Here is a 20,358-nt window from a genome sequence, read left to right on the forward strand (position 1 = left end):
CGGCGACACCCCCGTCCCCCCCAACTGGCGCAACTTTCCCCCAAAACAAATAAACGCCTCCTCTTCCACGACCCGGGGCTGCCTCTGGGGCTTCTGGGTAATGGGAGAACACTGTCTGTGACACCGAGCGAACCGCCGTCGCCCGGGCCCGATTCCCCCCCGCCGGCGGACGTGACAGAAACCCGCCGTCGACGCCCGCCAGGTTCGCCAAGCCTCCCCGCGCGGCACGGAATCGCTCGATAGACGCCCTCGGCTCTGTCGCTCCTCACGTCTGACGCGCTCGATTCGCTAAACAAATCCCGTCAGCCTCGTGTCAACAACGGGGAACGCGCGGGCGAGAACGCGGAAGCCATTTTGTGCAGCGTGGTGTCGTCTGACAACGGGACGGCATTGGCTCGGGTGAGAGCGGTCGCCTGGCAGCCGGTTCGATCCCCCGCACCTGGGTGTGTCAAAGTGTCCGTGAGCAAGGCGCCTAACCCCCGATTGTTCCTGACGAGCTGGTCGGCGCCTTGCATGGCAGCCTATCGCCGTTGGTGCGCGTATATGAATGGGTGAATGTGAAGCATCATTACATTACATTATTGGCATTTGGCAGACGCTCTTATCCAGAGCGAGTTACAGTTGATTCGACAAAGCAGGAGACAATCCCCCTGGAGCAATGCAGGGTTAAGGGAACTCACCGTGGCTACATCGAACCAACGACCTTGCGGGTCCCAGTCATGTACCTTAACCACTACGCTACAGGCCGCCCTAGCATCAATTTATATAGCGCTTTTTAGTTGCTGGAAAAAGCGCTATATAAATGCGGTCCATTTACCATTCCTTCCCATCCTCGAGCTGGCTTGCTGGGTCACATGCGACCGATATAAAACCGTGTGGCCGGAAGGTCTCTTCCGTTGATGATATCCATCCACCCATCCATCCATTATCTGAACCCGCTTATCCTGAACAGGGTCGCAGGGGGGCTGAAACCTATCCCAGCATACATTGGGCGAAAGGCAGGAATACACCCTGGACAGGTCGCCAGTCCATCGCAGGGCACACACACACCATTCATTCACTCATACCTACGGGCAATTTAGACTCTCCAATCAGCCAAACCTGCATGTCTTTGGACTGTGGGAGGAAACCGGAGTACCCGGAGGAAACCCACGCAGACACGGGGAGAACACGCAAACTCCGCACAGAGAGGCCCCGGCCGACGGGGATTCGAACCCAGGACCTCCTCGCTGTGAGGCAGCAGTGCTACCCACTGCACCATCCGTGCCGCATTGTCGATGATATCGCGGAGGGTAAATACAGAACGGTGGATCACTCAGATCGCAGGGCGATCTTCTCGCTTTTTCCCCTCCAGGCCTCCAGAAGAAACGTTTCCCACCTCAGACTTCACAACAAGCCGCATCGCTCTACCCGCTGGCACCGCACGTACCGGCTTTCCGCAGTCTCTCCGAGGACTATCGACTCGGTCGTTTCATGTAACGTCGATTCTGAAGTGTTCCCACGGACATTATAAACCGCAGACGGCGCCCACGCGCCGCTAGGCCTGCTGCATCCCAAACCAGATTTATTCAGGAAATGTCACCGACAACAGAGCACGGGATGGCACTTTGTTTTTTAGGTTTTTTATTGAGCGTGCATGCGTGCGTGCAGGAGGGGTAGGCGGGGGGGGGTGTGCATCTGTATGGCATTAATATAAATAATAGCCTATGTTTCCTTTCTTTAAAAAGATCCTGGGGTGTCTCGGTGGCGCAGCCTGTAGAGCACTGACCGCATGCTCATTGCGAGCCGCGACGTCGGCGGTTCGAATCCGACCGTCCGACATTTGTCGCATGTCTTCCCCTCTCTCTCGCTCCCATTCTTCCTGTCTCTCTATACTATACTGTCCAATAAAGCTGAAAAAAAATATCTTAAAAAAAAATAAATAAAAAAAAGATCCTTATTCTCCCTAAACCCCAGGATCATCAATCTTATGAAAAATTATTGGCAGCTACATGACCACTGACAGGCAACAGTCACATCCATGTGATTGTTCCGAACCTAATCTCCCAGGAACATACAACAAAAGAGTGCGCGCCAACTCAAACTGGACACTCATCCAACAGTTTATGGATTCGGTACTCCTGTCAGACAGACCACCGTGGCCCGTCTCAACCAGAAGGAAAAACAGCTGCGCACTCTGCATAACCTCAGATTACTTCAAATCTAATTTACGTGTTAAGTTGAAACACTTCATAAAATGACAGAACCTACAAGATAGGAAAATGCATGTTAAATATACGTGAAGGATTTTATAATTGTTCCCGATTCTACCCAAGTGTTTAGCAGGCTACGAAAATCAAGTCAGTTATAGCCATTTTCTAAAAAATACATTAATATGTAATGTACTGCAACTACAAAGATACTGCCACTACAATATAAAAAGAAAATTCCAGAATTCTGGGTCTGGGTCTGGGTCTGAATCGGAAAACGCTAGAATGTTTTCTTTCATAAATGGATTCTTTTTCATGAGTAGGATCAACTGTCCTGGGGGTATATAGATTTTTCGGGCGATCCTACTTCTATACGGTCTTCATTTGTGGAAAAACTAAGAGAACAGGGAAGCGGGCTGAATGCTCCCGTTATCTCAGTGTGATTACACTTTAATCTATCACACGGGCGATTACACCGGGGAGGAACGCGCGAGCAATCGGGAGACGAAGAAAGGGCGAAGCATCTCTAACAGAGCGAGTCACAAGCTCGCCCCCCCCCCGAAAACATCAGAGCGCGCCCTCACCAAAAAACAGCAAAGCAGCTTAGCATGTTCATTTCTGCGCTATGCTAATTTCTCCCAATTTCATTTCGGGCTTCAAAAAGAAAAGAGTCTTGGTAACTGTTTACACAAGTATGGTCTAGAGAGCCATTTTTGTTCGCCTGTGACTGATGAAAAAGACATGGAGTGGGCTGAGGGTTTGGGCTTGTTTTTCCGAATGTTAAAGATGACAGCACCACCCCCCCCCCAGGACTAAAATAGCACCGATCGCTTCAGTTCTACTGACGCTACTCAGGCTCGGTCTTACCGAACATTTACCCGGACGCATTAGAAAACACTCTCTCAAGAAAACCTGCCTTTATGTTCCGTGACTGTTGCCATTCGCCAAAAATAAAAACCAGCCAGTCGAGACGTGGCGGAGGGCGTAAATCACAGAGAACAGCTGTCGGGACTGGGCGGTAGAGCCGGGCCCCACCTTGACGGTCTGGTCCAGGGAGGCAGTGGCCACGCGGGCCTGCGGACCCATGAGGCCGCAGTGGATGTCCGTGATGGGGAGCGAGTGCTGGGTCCAGATGTGCCGAGGTTCTGGGGTTCGGGCCGAGTCCAGCTGCACCACACTGGAAGAGCAGAAACAGAAGGGTGTACAGGTGAACTAACCACCATTAAAACTCCACAAAGGCAACGGTTATGGGGACAGCATGAAGCCTGGTGGCTAAGGGCCATGACTGAGACCCGGAAGGTTGGTGGTTCAAGCCCCGGCGTAGCCAAGGATAAGATCCGTGGAGCTGTCGGGCCCTTAACTCCACATAGCACCAGGGGGGATTGTCCCCTCCTTAGTCTAATTAATTGTAAGTCACTTTGGATAAAAGCGTCAGCTAAATATTCCTGCAATATCCTTTACAGTTTTGAAAAACTTTCTGCAGTTGATTTTTCACACAGAAATATGGCACCAGATCCGAATTATCTCTTCACACTTCCATATTACAGGGCATTAAATCACTCCTGACCTTTCCAAGAAACATGACAAGCGTAACCTTTATGTGGTCTTTCCGTTATGAAACTGTAAAAACAGGAGTTTATGGGCTCTCAAGGCTAATGGGGGACAGACACTGGGAAACTAGCCCCTTGAAATGACGAAGGAACAATATCACTTCATAAAGAAACGAAGAAGTAGGCGCAAGACGGAGCCAAAATGTGTGAATGGCCATCTTCCGGACGCGGATTCTTTTCAGCACAATACAACCTGTACGGAGTATTTTAATTCATTATCAGCTCACTCCCTTCTTTCAGTTTCACACCACAAATCCCAGCCCTGGCGCACTGCCCATAAGCAAGACTGATCAATTTAAGGGATTAGATTTATGTAATGTTTGCTGGGGCACTATGCAAATATCAAGAAAATTAGACTGGTTAGCCCCCGTGCATATTGAGTTCTTCCAAGTCTGCGTTTGCTGCACACACAGAGCACCGATACGCATGGACCTCATCACAGAAACTGATTAAAAACTTATTTGAATTCAGGCTGGACGGTGCACATGGGTGAGCAAGGCACAGGCCACGGTAGTGACACGGACACATCCCAGTGAGAGACGGGAAAAGTGAGGATGGAGAAAGAGAACATGACATTGCATTACCATTCTTTAGCTGACACTTTTGTAAATGACTTACAGTTGTGATTAGACTACATGGCAGATAGCGCCTTTATGCAAAGCGCTGTTCAATAGATGCTTCTCATTCACCCATTCATACACACACTCACACACATACCAACGGCGATTGGCTGCCATGCTAGACACCGACCAGCTCGTCAGGAGCATTTGGGGGTTAGGTGTCTTGCTCAGGGACACTTCGACACACCCAGGGCGGGGGATCGAACCGGCAGTCCTCTGTCACCCAGACTAAGCGGGGGACAATCCCCCCTGGAGCAATACAGCATTAAGGGCCTTGCTCAAGGGCCCAACAGCTACATAGATCATACTGTGGCCACACTGGGGCTTGAACCACCAGGCTATAGGCTGCTCCACAGAGAAAAAGTAAATCAGGAATAACAAACTGTGGCGACGCAGAAACACTGAAAGGCGGTTCAGTACAGTACGACTCCTGGCCCTGTCCTGATACAGCACCAGAGGGAACAGCTTAGGGACAGCCTGCCTCCAGCAACACAATGCTGGCTCCACAGCCACAATAAACCTGGTCCTGCACCAAGGCACAGCCACAGGGCAAAGAGAGGGCCTGTCCTGCAGCCAGGACCTCGCCGCATCTGAGCCCGCCGCAATGTGCAAGGCTTCGCCAAAATCGCGTCTGGCTCGACAGGGACAGTTACAGCTCAGAAGGCTTCTCGCGCCAACGTTCCAGAACCTACCGCGCGTCGCCTAGCGATAAGCGCCGCGGCCGGTGGGGTTCCGTAGCCTCCTGGCGGGGTCGGACAGTAAATTTAAAGTGCCGTTTGCTCGCTTTGCTCACGTCCGCTTCTCTCCTTCGGCACTGGCTCGGTAAGCTGAGGCAGTGGGGTGAGTGAATCAGAGAGCTCTCCACACCGACGGCCCCCGCTGCCGATTCAACGCGCACAAGCGTTCGAAAAGCCACGCAGAAGAAAAAACAGGCAACGTTAGGCCACCAACGTTCAAGGTGACAAGTGTTAGACTTGTAATGAGACTTAAAATCGTATTTCTTTCTCTGAAACACAGATTGGCTTGTCCCTGTTTGCGATCTAAGTGATCATTGGTGGCACAGCCAAGAAGGAGCAACCTTTTCCAAGCTCGGATGAGTCGCTCCACAAGTGCTAACTGCGTATTAACGGATTTGATTGACCGTGAAAACGACTGTTTGCAGGTTGAGGCGCTGTCAGCAGCTCATTTGCCGTCGTGAATTAGCCGAGGTGCTTTGAACCCGGAGGCGGGTTCACCGAGAACACCGAGTTCAGCTCGGATTGTGACATCAGCATTGGAATGTTCAGATGCGTCAGAACATTCTGATGACACGTTTGTGATGTCGGCGATATTCGGATGACAAAAAAAACAAGAATTAAAAAAAAAAAAAGTGTGAGGTTAGCCACTTCTCGCATACATCATCAGCGACCGGCTGATTTACCCGGCTCTGAATCACACTTAAGCGAAGGCTCGGAGAAAAAGTTTGGCCAATACATCACGGGTTTCTCCAGTCTCACTTACAGGCAGAGTGCCATCACTTAATCCGCTGCAGTGGAGGAGCTGGTAATAAACGGCTGGTCTCGCCTGCCGCCGGGGGGTGACGCACACAGACCGGGGCTGTCACGCGTGGCTTCATTAGGTCACGCTCGCATACGCTCATCCTGTACGAGGCACCTGCACCGCCCACGCCGCCCACGCCACCCACCCACCCCCCACCCCCCCGGGCTCCTTCACTCCCCGCACCGGAGGGAGAGGTGGACGTGACAGGGTGGCGGCCATTTTGTGTTCCCCGTTGTGAAACAAATTGATAGTGACAGTTGCTCCCCCCCCCCCCCCCCGGAGGTGAGAGGCTGACATTTGCGAGCTGGAAGGCCGGGGCTCTGATACTCCGTACCTGGGCACATCGTTTGTTTCTTGGCGGTTGTTATATAAAGCTCACCGAAAAAAACCAACAGCGAGGGAGACGGTGAGGTTTCACGTCATCCCTCTCTGCGCTCACACACTGGTGTATATTCGGGACTTTTCACTTGTGGGGATACTCCGCCTATTAGTAAGTTCATGCATATTTGTACTGTACGCTAAGCTGATTAAAACATAGCCCGCGAGTAATGCATGCATTTATAGTGGGTCAGGTCTGCAGTGGGTTGTCGAAGACACTAATTATTTATTAGTGTATTCAGCACTGTGTCAAGCCGCGTTATAAACGAACGGTGGTACAAGCAGTGATGGAGAAGGAGAAACGGAGAGGGGGGGGGGAAGAAGAAGAATATTCTCAGTGCGGCGTTTAGAAACGTGAAGTGGAAACACGATGCGATGCCTAGCGCTCAGAGTGTCTCGCAGGCCCGGAGGGACTCGTAGATCCACCCGGTGCCTCGCGTCTACGGAGCAGGTGTGCCGGGAAGCTGATGTGCAGCCACGCCGAGCGGATTTTCCCCTGCCAATCACGATCAGATCAGCGTGAACCTGAAAATCAGAAAATCATTCCACTCCGGCTCCCGTCTTCCTTGGATCTCCCTGTAACGCACCGTATTCCCTCAAGTTCCCCGCTCCTGATTTGACATTTTCATCAGGGCACAAATGACTCTTTACACAGCAGCTAAGCAAAGAAATAATGGCAGCCTGACTTTTTTCTTCTTTTTTTTTTACCCCCAGAATTAGCACACCCATCTCAATATTCAAGCAATAAAAGTCAATGGAAGTCATAACTTGGATATTACCTTGTTAACTTCAGCTGATAATATTATCGACATTATCTCAGGAGAGGTTGTCTGGCAGTGGGAGGGTTGCCAGTTCAATACCACGCTGTGACTGTGCCAAAGTGTCCCTGAGCAGGACACCTAACCCCCGAATGCTCCCAACGAGCTGATAGGTGGCTTGCATGGCAGCGTTGGTGTGTGTGTGTGTGTGTGTGTGTGTCTGCGTGTGTGTGTGTGTGTGTGTGTGTGTGTGTGTGTGTGTCTGCGTGTGTGTGTGTGTGTGTGTGTGTGTGTGTGTGTGTGTGTCCGCGAATGGGTGAATGAGAGGCATAAATTGTAAAGTGCTTTGAGGGGAGAAAAAAAAAACGCTACATAAATGCAGTCCATTTAGCATTTACTTCAATTTGCTGGACATGCAGTGACATGCTGAACGAGGGCCAAGCTATAACGGACACGGCAGACAATCTGAGCACATTTACAACTCCATCACAGCGATGAAGCCAAACTGCACACCAGACAGGCAGCCGCACCAGGCCTCAGACCACTCCATCTGCCACTGCTCTGAAACACCAATACACACGGCCGTTACTGCGCTCTCGATCCGCGCATATTCCGCGATGACACTCCCACAAGCCACACTAAATGTTTTAACCTGAGCCTTATTAGTTACCTCCTTCGCATTACATTAGCCATTTCACGGACGCCTTCATCCAAAGGGACTTGACAGTTGATTAGACAAAGTAGGTGCGATGTGGGGTTGAGGGCCTTGCTTAAGGGCCCAACAGCTGTGCGATCGTATCGAAGCTACGCTGGGGGGCTTGAACTATCAACCTTTCCGGGTCCCCGGTTATGTACCTTAGCCGCTAGGCTACATTTCTGTCGTTCGGTTGAATTTCTGTTTGAACCTGAACCTCATGAAGTGGATTATAGAAATGCTCTGATTTATTATTGTTAAAAAACATAGACCGTGGGGTGTCTCGGTGGCGCAGCCTGTAGAGCACTGCCCGCATGCTCATGTTCGAATCCAACCGTCCGACATTTGTCGCATGTCTTCCCCTCTCTCTCGCTCCCATTCTTCCTGTCTCTCTGTACTATATACTGTCCAATAAAGCTGAAAAAAATATCTTAAAAAAAAACAAAAAAACATAGACCGCTGGAAAAAAAACATTGACACACACACATTGAGAGACTGAGAGACTAGACCGAGAGGCTTGGAGACGGAGCATCCCCCCTTCAACCTGCACTATCGAGCCTTTCCAGGCTAATGCCCAAAAACCGTGTTTAAGACGCAGCTACAGTCAGCTGGTTTGACAGTGAGCAGACAATAGCTCTGGTACTGGAACACAATCAAAGCACTTCAACTCAAGACCTACTCTCAGTCCTGGAATCCAAGATCCTCCTGTATCCGCAAAAAAAAAAGTTCTGTGGGAAGCACTACAGTAATAATGTGATGCATTTTGTTCAGTCACAACGATGCATTGATAAGTCCACCTTAAAAGTACAATAGGGCATTTCAGACTTCCCAAGGTCAAGAGAGGAATAGCAGAAACAAACAGCCTCAAACCACATCACTGTTTATCCCTCCCCATCTCTGTGAATGTGCTGACATCGAACCCCCCCCCCATGCCATTACCATTGGCTGTGGCAATTAGAACCAATTTTCAACCAATGAGCTTGTAGTATTGCGCAGCTATTCAAGTTTTGGCACAGAGTGTCGGTCCGTCAACTGTATATTTTGAAACCCGAATTTAAGGACCATAAACACAGGCAGAGGGTGAGTCAACATGTCAGTGAGCCTTTTTCAATGGAAGGGATCTACAATGGTCTTGTAACAATGTTTTAACACAAAAATCTTACCCATTGTACCGTCACGGTAAACAAATCCATTTACCTAGCCACTAACGATTTTATCACACAATCTCTACTGTTCATTAAAAACAGAAGAAAAAGAACAGCATTATTGAACAAATGGCCCAAAACTTCTGGCAACAGCAAACATGAAATAAATAAATAAATAATTTGTTATTTAGCTGACGCTTTTATCCAAAGTGACTTACAGTCGATGAAACGAATCGGGGGTAATCCTCCCTGGAGCAACGTGGCGTTAAGGGCTTTACTCAAGGGACCTACAACTGCACAGATCTTATCGTGGCTACACCGGGGTTTGAACCACCAACCCTCACCAGTAGGCCACAGGCTCCATTAGAGAGACAGAGGACACTGCAATATGTCCACACTCCACAGCATGGCCACGCTGGTAACTAAGCCTAAAGTGTGCGCACACAGCAAGCCAGCCACATCCAGATGCGGCGGAGACACTCACCGACATCAAAGCCATCTTAATGTTAGCTTTTAGGCTAATTGGGATAAATTGCTTTCGATTCAAAATGTCTAATGAGGTGCACCCTATTTATTCGACCCATTTCCGCCCTACTCGACTGTCAAAACACATCCGTCGACGGCGACAGCCGGGAGGGTTTCACGCAGGCGAGCTGAAGACGGCGGCTCTCTCCGCTCTACCCGAGCCGTCTCTCGGCACAGCGAACCCGACGGAATCGCGACGCACGGGGTCACTCCCGACCGCCCTCGAACAGACGCAAAGTGCTTTCAGTAATCGCTCGCACGCTAACGTTTCTCACCCGCCGCGCACACTGTGTTCCTCGTGCTACTCACCCACCCCTCGCGATTCACACATTAGAATTGTGTCTGGGGATTGTCTGAAATACAAGATAGCAGAAGAAGCCTATAGTCTGAAACTAGGTTTTTTTCCCCCCGCATAGAGAAATGTTTTGTGTGCAGAAAAAAAAAACTACATTTGCAAGTGCCAAAAAGGAAAAAGATGAAATTATTTATAATCGGGGGGGAAAGGGAGAGGGAGAGGGAGAGGGAGAGGGAGAGAGAGAGAGAGAGGGAGAGAGAGAGAGAGAGAGAGAGAGGGAGGGAGAGAGACACACTTGACAGAAAGATGGCACACTATGGTCTCAGTGGGCGGGGCTATCAGGAGGCTTGGTCTTGCCACCCCCAACCAGAGCTGCAAAGGTATGTCCTGGAGAAAGCAAAGGCAGACAAAATCCTTTTGTTTTCATTAAGCAATGCTGCCAGAATTCATAATACAGGGGGTTCCCCGGTGTCCTGGCTAGATTCCACACCTGCCTCTCTCACCCTGCCACCTAATCCTCCCCTGATTTAATTAAATAACTGTTCTCTGCCTCTCCACCTCAGCTGATGTGCGGTGAGCTTTCTGCCACAAAATGGCCGCCGTTGCATCACCCAGGTGGGTGCTGCACATTCGTTGTGGTTGAAGTGAGTTTCCCCCTCATAACTGTAAAGGGCGGCCTGTAGCGTAGTGGTTAAGGTTCATCACTGGGACCCTGCAAGGTCGGTGGTTCGATCCCCGGTGAAGCCACAATAAGCCGTTGGGCCCTTGAGCAAGGCCCTTAACACCTGCATTGCTCCAGGGGAGGATTGTCTCCTGCTTAGTCTAATCAACTGTACGTCGCTCTGGATAAGAGCGTCTGCCAAATGCCATTAATGTAATGTAATGTAAAAATGCGTTGGGTGAGAGAAAAGCACTATATAATGAGAATTACATAGCGCCCAAGAATGAAGCACACCCTTTTCATGCCAGGAAAGAGAGGACATGACTCAACATAAATGAATTACGCTGGACAACCAATTCAGGCAAAGAAGTAACTACAACAACAAAAAGGCCATCTACTTTCAAAAAGCATATGAATCTATTTTTCACATGACTAGTTCTTTTATGATTTTATATATTTTTTTAAACTGAGTCAAACGCAACGGGGCTACGTTCATCCTCCATACACTTCATAATCCAGTTGACTTTACACTCCTCTGTGTCTAAGAATCACACAACCAAACCACAAGCAAAAACCAGCCACATACTGCTAGCTAAGTCAGAGTGCTGGATTTCACATAGAATGACATAACATCCATGTATGAAAAAAAAAAAAAAGATACCCTGAATTGCATAACTGCATATTCTATATAGTTAGCTGGTTATCAATACCACAATGCCCGGTGATAAATAAATACCGTTAATAAATCTGGAGCTGTCGGTTGGAGCGCTCTGGTGCAGTGAAATATCTCGCAGTCTGGATGCAAACTATGACCGTGCCAATGCCACAGGCTGGCTGGTAATTGGCAAGCGCACTGCCCAAACCTCCTGGTTGATCAGGGATGCAGGCTGGTCGCACTGGCTCACCTGCAGTCCGGCGTAACAGCTGGGCAGTCTAGCTGGAAGTGCCTGTAGGCTCCACCAGCTTTGGGAAAGATATGAATGCTGTTCTGCATCCAGAATTAATGGAGGAAAAGGCCTACGGTCTATGCTGGGGGCTTAGCATTTGTGATTCCAAATTATGATACGAGCGATGAACATGCGAAAACTTTAAAATATTGAGATTATAAGTTCACATATTTTTTCCGTGAACTTTAACAATTAATAATACATACTATTGCTTATTACCATAAAGCAACTGACATGTTACCGTTAGAGTACAGAGTCCGTTATACAACAAGGTTCGCATTTCTCAAATTCTGCGAAAGGCCTTATGGTTCTTCCTTTAATAAAACTGTCAGGGATTTCAAACGCTCAGACTCCATCGCTGAGAGCCCGTGATGCGGTCGGCTCTAGAAACAGAATAAAAAATATACCCCCTTCAAAGTGCCACTGAATATGAGTGATCCTGCATTATATATCTGCAACACACGCGCTATCTTCGCCCATGCATCAGGATTCAAGGGCTTTAAAGAACTGATCTGTTCCCGTTACCAACTCATTATTCAAAAAGCCCTGAAGCCAAAGGTACGGCGTACTTTATCTAATATTCAAATCTTTCTGAAATGTTGCTGACCAGAATGATTGCCTTCCAAGATCAACCCTTTTTTAAAAGCAATGAAAACACTATTGATATCACAGATATATAAACAGACGTCTACAGCGATAAACTAGAGAAAAAAGGTCAATAATTCGGGAATTAAAAAAATGCCTTAGTCACATGGTATAAAAACAAAGGGAATTAGAAAAGAGAATTAATGCAATGTACTCATTAGTAACTTAAAGCAAAATGCATTTTCTTCCAAAATGCAACTCGCCCCAATGCCCCCACTGAAGACGTTGAACTCTTCCATAACTTAATGCACACATTAATTATTACACAACCTGATGTTATTTCTACAACAGCCTGGCACAGAAGTAGCTTCTTATGCAAATGAAAGCCTTTGATGTTGGACTCAATAATACTGGGACAACTTACTGGCAACGCGACGTGCTCCACTTTAAAACAAAATGTGCGCGGGCAAAGTGCCCAACTAATACATTCACAGTGATTTTAATGTTCGATGTAGCGCGTCTGCTCGCAGTTGGAGAAACCAACTCAAGGTCGATTCAGGTTACCGCGAGTACCTGGGCACATCCTGCCTTATTTATCAAAGTAAAGTAAGTATCATTTAGGCTAGCTACTCTAAATATGGAAACATAAAGCCAACAATGAAATGGGGGCTACAATGGCATTGTAAACATTTACCACTGCCAGTAAATTTCCATTCCGGCTCTTGCCCTTCTTTGCTTTGAATCGCTATCTCAGTGTAAAAAACGGTTAGACTGCCACCTGTTGGCAAAGATGAGAAAAACACTTGAACAGTCTCAGACAGGCCTCGTTAAACTTAGGCGCAGTCTCATTTGGGAGGCTGAAAACATCCCTTTAAAACTAACCACCACGAACGAAGTTTTACTATTGTTTTACACGAGAACGCCAAAACAGGGTGTCAATTTCAATAGTACAGAATACCTTATTTTACTTAACTGCATGTAATGTGGTGACACTACCATTTTAGCCTTGAATTAATGTCTTTCCACTGGAAAATTGGAATAATAACAAGATTGATAATGTTAAGTCCATTCACCCATTTCTTGTGATTAAAGCTACGTAATGTACACAAATTATGCAATATGAGGCACACAATAATACTTCTACAGCTAGATACAACAACGAGAACTCCACTACAGACTACCCTTATTTAAGTTCAAACAGCATTTGCTTTCAAAGGCATGAGCCGCTGAGGTCCTCTGGTCATACTGGAGTAACTAAAAACCTACCATTTCTAAAAAATTAAAAAAACAACACACACACAAACTTCAGGCACTAATAAGACAGGGTTAATCAAGATCTAGGCCCGCGTGCACTTGTACTGTGGTACAAAACTGCTCATGACGTTGTGCTGCAGTTCGAACATTTTTTTAAGAAGCCACACAGCAAAACACAAACCCTGTAAAACATAACTCATTTTCAGATTTGGTTTCAGACACAAGTAAATAATTGAACAGTTATGAATAATGCATACTTCATCCAAGCAGTAAGTCAAACTATGCGAGGGACATCCATAATGCCACTTCCCCTTATGAATGTGGTGTGTAAAATCAAAGCAGAGACCATTCTTTAACACGTCCATGCCTGCTGTTCCCCGCCTCGTACAACTGTAATTTACACTCTTGTATAATAATTAGCCTTCAACACATTATTTAAAGGCCCCATACTGTACACCTTTCCGGTGTTTTATTTTAGGTCCTGATATCCATAAGACGACATTTGTGTGGGTTTTAAGTACCAAAAACAATCTCTATCCATGTCCATTCTCTAGTGCCTCTCACAAGCCTCCACTAACCTTTCTCACAAGCTTCCACTAATCCACTAACAGGATATGTATTAGTGACCGTCTCTAAGGCTAATTAATATCAACGAACCTCAGTTCCGATCGCTTGGATAGCTCCAACGAACTGGACGCCATCTGTGCCGAGCGCTCGGATTGGTCCCGGGGACAAGGTGGGCCGGGCTGAAGGCGGGCATATGCAAATGAGCGTATCTTTATGATGTCACACATTCAGGAAGTGCAAGCGACTGGTTTAAATGCACATTTTCTCCATACGGATTGTGCGGACATATTTGGCGACTGTGCGTTCAGATACTTTCACACTGTTTTTATAGCACCTTCAACTCTTTTATAATCCACATGGCAAAGGGAAATGACAAATTCGCGGTTTCGCCCAGAACGGCTCCGGAAACACTCGAAGATGGTGTTTTCTAAGGTCCCCTTTACCCACCAATAATTACACTGATGTAATGATCAAGCTGTGATATATTAAATGAGTGTCCTCTCCCTGCAGAGCTCACACCTTCCCGATTTTATCACCTAGATGTGATTACCATGCAATTAAATTAAACTGAGATGGCCAGGTCCCACAGCAGCACTTGGCATCTTTTCACTTTTTTAATATTATTTCTCTTCAACATGGCACCCCAGTGCACACGTTCCTGCCAACCATAAATCTCTTCTTGTAAAGTGTCAGCACGACGCACAGAGGTACGGGTTCATGTGCAAGAGGATGAACAATAGAGTCAAGGCCAGTAACAGAATGCAAACAAACAACAACACAAAAGCCGCGCGCTTAAAAGGATTTTCTATGAAACGGTCATGCACAGAACACCATTTCACTTCATTTCACAAGCCGGACAGAGAGAAATTCTCAGCTACAACCAATTCCCCCCAAAACATGATCTGAAGATCTGAGGTCTGCTCTGATCCTAGAGGCTTCCATTTAAATTACAATTATGTGTCCGTTTTATTTTTTTAAGCAGTCCAGAGCTTGTACTTGAATTCATATCACAAGTTAGGCAAGCACAAAATTGGATAAAGACGCACAAAGCATGAAGATGTACCAACGCCAGCCTTACAATAGAGCCCCTTTTTGGAGCTTGTTAAAAAAATGTCACTTGTCACTTTGGAGTCAGTCGCAAATAGCCAGAGCTGAATATCCAATTTAAGTGGACCGCTGCACTTTAAGAAGAGGAATCCAAACATGAAACAGCCCTCAGAAGAAGGGTCGAAGCTATCCTTCACTGCACAGACAGGTGTTCCGCCACGTAGGGCAGCGGCGTCAGGTAAGGACAGGCACGCCGGAGGGAATTAGGAAAGCGTCACGAGCAGAGGAGAGGACAGTTACCTGGTCAGGTTCCAGACCAGGGCCAGGTTGTCCTTGCCCCCGGAGACGAAATGGCTGCTGTCGTCTGTGAAGCGGAGGCAGGTGAGGTCCTGGTAGTGCCGGCTCAAGATGGCCAGCAGGTTCCCGGTGGACACCTGAAAGCCAGAGAGCACTGTCACTGCGATTCAGAGGCAATCAGTCGTGAGTAAACTCCTACAGGTCACTCCAAGGTTGAAGTCTGAAGGTACGCTGCATTACAGGGGAAAGCTGTGTGAGCTGTTTCAGTAACTAAGGACGACATACTGTTAGTGCATTCTGGGAAATATGAGATAAAGCAGCCAACCATCAAATAAGTTCTGATATTTAATGCATATTTAATAAAATGGTCTTTTAAATTTGTTATATTTAAGCAAATTTAAAGAAATTTAAATGAAAAATATGGTACAGCTACCCATCTTGCCTCCACCCCACTTATAGTCAATGTCAATGTAAATTAGTCTTCAGGTTTTTGGCTAAATATTTAATATTTTCTTTATAAGTATTTGTATTACTGTCCTCTATGAACCTACAAACTCATGTTTGTTGTAGAGAAGCATTATACACGCTGCCACTTTCAATATGTGTAACATCTTGCACATCTAGAAGCACTTACACATCTATTAAGGCCAAGAACACACCAAGAACAATAACCATATACATGTCATTTTAAATATCAAGGAGTCCACACCAGAACTATAATGACAGCAACAGTAACAAACAGTATCACTGGGATCACTTGCAGAGCGGTTTTTCCAGCTAAAACACCGACGGCCAATTAAAATCCATCTGAATTTACAGGATGTCACGTGTGTCACATTCAAATTGGCAGACGAGATAGGCGCATGAGTAACCCAGAGAATGCCATCGTTCATCAGCGTGGATGCTCAGATCGTTATGGTTATAGTTATAGTTATAGCTATAGCTCTTGGTGTTGGTGCGCACATCGTTACAGTTATAGTTTGTGGTGTGGATGCTCAGATCGTTATGGTTATAGTTATAGTTCTTGGTGTGGATGCTCACATCATTATGGTTATAGTTAAGGTTATAGTTATAGTTCTTGGTGTGGACTCTCACACCGTTATGATTATAGCTATAGTTCTTGGTGTGGATGCTCACATCATTATGGTTATAGTTACAGTTATGGTTGTAGGTATAGTTCTTGGTGTGGACGGGCCTTCATACAGGCTATAATCAGGCGAAGCTCCTCACCTCCCACACATAAATGGCCTCAGCGATCCCGGCCAGCAGGATCAGACCGTTGGGTGAGGCAGCCAGGCAGGTGACTATCCCCGGGCACACGATCTTCTGCTGCAGCTGGTCCTGATAAGAGACGGGAAAATATACGGCACGCCATCGCATCAATCACAGGAACACCACTGCGGCCAAACAGACGACAACGCATCAGTACAACGGGGTCCACGTTTCATTTGCATTTAGCGTATGATTTAATGCTTTTGAAAATATTAGCAGGACTAACCACAGAAGCACCTCGAATGTTCTAAAAGGTGGCCAAAGTTCATTCACATCACATTCATGTTTACTGGATAAAAACACAATATTGCAACAACTACTAGAAGAGAAATACAATTCATATAACTGTCAAACTGTAAAACAAAAAGCCTAGTCCCTAAGTGTAACTGTTTAATGATGTGTCAATGCAGGGACATAATTAATTACTGTACCTAACTTCAGAAATAAAGTTGAATTTTGCCTGAGAGCCTACCCTTTGAAAGTAGTGCAAAAATTGTTTACTCAAATTTTGCATTGTTTGTATGATAAAAACGGAGGCCTATCATTTCTCATTTCTGATGTCTCGGAAAATAATTAGCTCATTTGGAGAGTCACTGGATCAGAAATAACACCTGTGGTAATAACTGCCTTTCTTTTCCATCAAATGGAGCGAGCTGTATTTTAGTACACAGAGTTATTTACATTTCATTACCCGGTAACAAGCGGACTATTGCGCTGCTGTGTGTCACATTTCGTCTTGTCATTTCTCAACATCAACAGCCCTCAAGGGAGAGTGATAAGGCACTAAGCACTTTCCTACTACTGCATCACCCACTCTGACAGCAAAGCACTTTAGTGACCCCAAATTTTTTACATAGCGAGAACTCGTATTTCAATCCATCCATCCCAACATTCATTGGGTGAGAGGCAAGAATACACCCTGGAGGCCTGCCCTGGCAGACACAAGCACCATTCAATAACACAGCGGTTCCCAACCCTGGTCCTGGAGACCCCCCTGTGTACTGTATGCTGATTTCTGTTCCAACCACAGTTGCAATCCCTGAATTTCAACAAGCTATTAATGTACTTTTCATGTTGAGAGGATTTATTAACCTCTTAAATCATATTTGTCGGAAATAGCTATGTATGACATTAAGAATACAATCTGCCATGTTTATTGTGCTGTATTGCAACACAAAAAAGATTTTTATGTCAATGAAATTAGGTGAATCAATATGCTCATTAGATTGTTCAACACGTTTCGGTTTGTTCACAATGTAGGTTTGGCTTTTGTATAAAAGTGTTACATTCTCAGAGGGGGAGATTAGAACAACAGGGTGAAAGAAAAAAAGAGAAAACATTGAGGACTGCTTCAGGCAGAACATGACAAAGGTTTGACGCGGACAGGACAAAGATAAACTGGGGTTCAACAAAGAGTCAATTACACTAAAGCTAGTCAATAATCCATTTGAGATTTATATGTGACAACAGTAAACCATTGGGGGTGGCATCAACAGCAAGGAAGGGGTGAGAGTTTGTGAAGTAGCATCTGGGCAGGTTAGGTTTGCTAAATGGCTGATGTTGGTACTGTGATTTGTTCCATATGAATGTAATCTGTGATGAGCTGAATCCGTTGTCGTATACAGATGTTATTTTGTCCACATCACCCAGTACACAGAGGGTGGAAAGGGATAGGAGAACACCGATTCCAGAATGAGTGAACAGGAGGACAGTGCCAGAGGGAGTGAAGGTAGGATTCTTCAACCAAATTGTTAGTTTTTTTCAGAATGTTATTTTTCATGGATTGCTTAGCTATTTCTGACATAATGTGGCTTAAGATGGCAATCCCACTAGACATGAAAACCATCTAATTATGAAAAATTAACAGCTTGTTTCGATTTATTTATTCTATTTGCCATTGTTCATACATGGGGTATTCCATTGAGACCAGGGTCTCTGTCACAAGGGAGTCCTGATTATAGCATCATGCGGACAAATACACAATAAAAACAAATCCATATAGTAAAACAATTTAACAGAACACAAGTTATTCAATTAAAAACAAGTGCGAGAGAAAGCTAAAAATCAGAGTTTTTTTTTTTTTTTTTTTTGTGGGGGTTGCAGCTTGTTCCATGCATGCACAGCGCAGAAACTAAAAGCAGTCCTTCCAAACTCAGGATCCAACGACAACAGCCTTCGTGATTGTTTTAATTTTTATAATATTTGCTGTGTTTCCATTTCCATTTCCATGAGAGCACTTATACAAGAAATTTGGACACTTATACAAGAACATGAGCCGAATCTCTTTCCACCTAATTTCCATGGGGGGCAATTTAACAGCCTGATAAAGATGGCGGGAAGCACTGTAATAACACACTCACACCTACGAGCAATTTCGCCTCTACAAATTTGCATAACCTGCCTGTCTTTGGACTGCGGGAGGACACCGATGCGCACACGGGGAGAACATGCCGACAGAAAGACCCCGATCGGGATTCGAAACCGAGACTTTTTCTAGTGTGGCGACAGTGTTACCGACTGCCCAATAAAAAGGCATGTAGCGTGCTGGTTTAATACACTTTAATACATAGCTATAACAAACCGCATTAAAAAGTGCATTAATTGGACGCAGCAATCACGATAAACCACAAAGGAAATGCATTTAAAATAGGCAGATGCAATGCAATTAAAATAGGCAGATGCAATAGTTTCGCCATGTTAAGTTAGCTAAACTACAAACTTGAATTCTATTTCGCAAGTTTATAAGAGTTAATTAGGTGGTAGATACCTAGCTGGCTGTTAGTTTTTATTATGGTCTGCATCACAGTAATATAACGCATGGACGAAACCGTATGAAACAGGGTAGCTAGCTAACGATAGCCAAATTAGCTAGCTAGTCTCTCCACAACCACCGACTGCCGGCTAGCTAGCTATGATTAGCTACCTTTCTTTGAATCTCCCACACGTTGATGAAGTTCTTGCCAAGCTGACCTCCAAGGATATATTCCCCATTCAAGACAGTGAGGGACCTCGCCGAAGTATTGCCTCCTCGATAAGACAACAGATTCGTGCCGGAATGGAGCTCGAAAACAGCACAGTTCCATAATTGCTCGGCCGAATCGGCACACACAATTACTTCCATGGGCGCCGACATCTTGGCTGAGGGGAAGCTAGTTAGAAGCATGGAGATCGATGGTTAATCTTGCGGTGCATTCTGGGATTCAGAGTAAAAGGGGCTGGAGGCTGTGGAAGTCACTGGACCCAAGATTCTACATCACAAATGAAAACCGTTTATGGGATGCAAATAAGACTACATTAGTTTTTTTAAATATATAAATGCTTATAACCAAACCTCAACAAGGTTCCCAATCCCAAAGGACCTCATTCATATTTCTCTAAGGCATGGAGGCACAACTCTAGTCCTAGAGGGCAAGTCTGCCTGCTGTTTTTTGTTCGAACCAATTACCTTAGTTTTCTAACAGCTCAATAAACTACATTGGTTCACTCCTGTACTTGAGCACTGATAATTATTTAGGATACACTTGTAATCTGCTGCTGTAGAGAGTGCTTATACAAAAATCAGATCAATATATAATTGAGAGCAGATGGCACAAAACCCTGAATCCTGGGTCAAATATGTCATTGTTTTGGACTTAAATACATTTCTGCGCTTTACTGAGCTTGTCTGGTGTATTGGAAACTATGAAACAGAGGTTACTTCTACCATTTAGATGATGTCCTTTCAAATGGCCCGTTAATATATGAAATTAGAGATGGAGGCGTTCTTGGTGGGGGGTGCGACCAGGTCATTGATGATGAATGACAAACTCTAAAAATGAACGTATCATGAATGGACCAATACTGTATAAAAAGAGAAAAACGAACTTTAGTTACACTATTAAAAATATTGAATGAGAGACTAATATAGACCGCATCCTCCGTAATGAGATGAAAACACCAGAAATCCTTTACGTACTGGAACAGCAGATCACCGCT

The 20,358-nt window shown here is 45.8% G+C and overlaps 1 protein-coding gene across 1 annotated transcript in view; it reads right to left on the bottom strand.

The window, feature by feature from the left end:
• The window catches only part of wdr18 (WD repeat domain 18), a 69,695-nt gene extending 50,153 nt beyond the window's left edge, over positions 1-19,542 (bottom strand). The window contains exons 1-4 of the mRNA XM_061240542.1: positions 19,307-19,542; positions 16,342-16,452; positions 15,115-15,248; positions 3,225-3,366 (exon numbers count right to left, since the gene is read on the bottom strand). Coding sequence (XP_061096526.1) covers positions 3,225-3,366; positions 15,115-15,248; positions 16,342-16,452; positions 19,307-19,516 — 597 coding nt within the window. The 5' untranslated portion in view covers positions 19,517-19,542. The remainder of the gene's footprint in view (positions 1-3,224; positions 3,367-15,114; positions 15,249-16,341; positions 16,453-19,306) is intronic.
• Between the last annotated feature and the right edge of the window lie 816 nt (positions 19,543-20,358).

The sequence above is a fragment of the Conger conger genome, chromosome 4 (assembly GCF_963514075.1).
Source record: "Conger conger chromosome 4, fConCon1.1, whole genome shotgun sequence".
In the NCBI taxonomy this organism is placed as follows: Eukaryota; Metazoa; Chordata; class Actinopteri; order Anguilliformes; family Congridae; genus Conger; species Conger conger.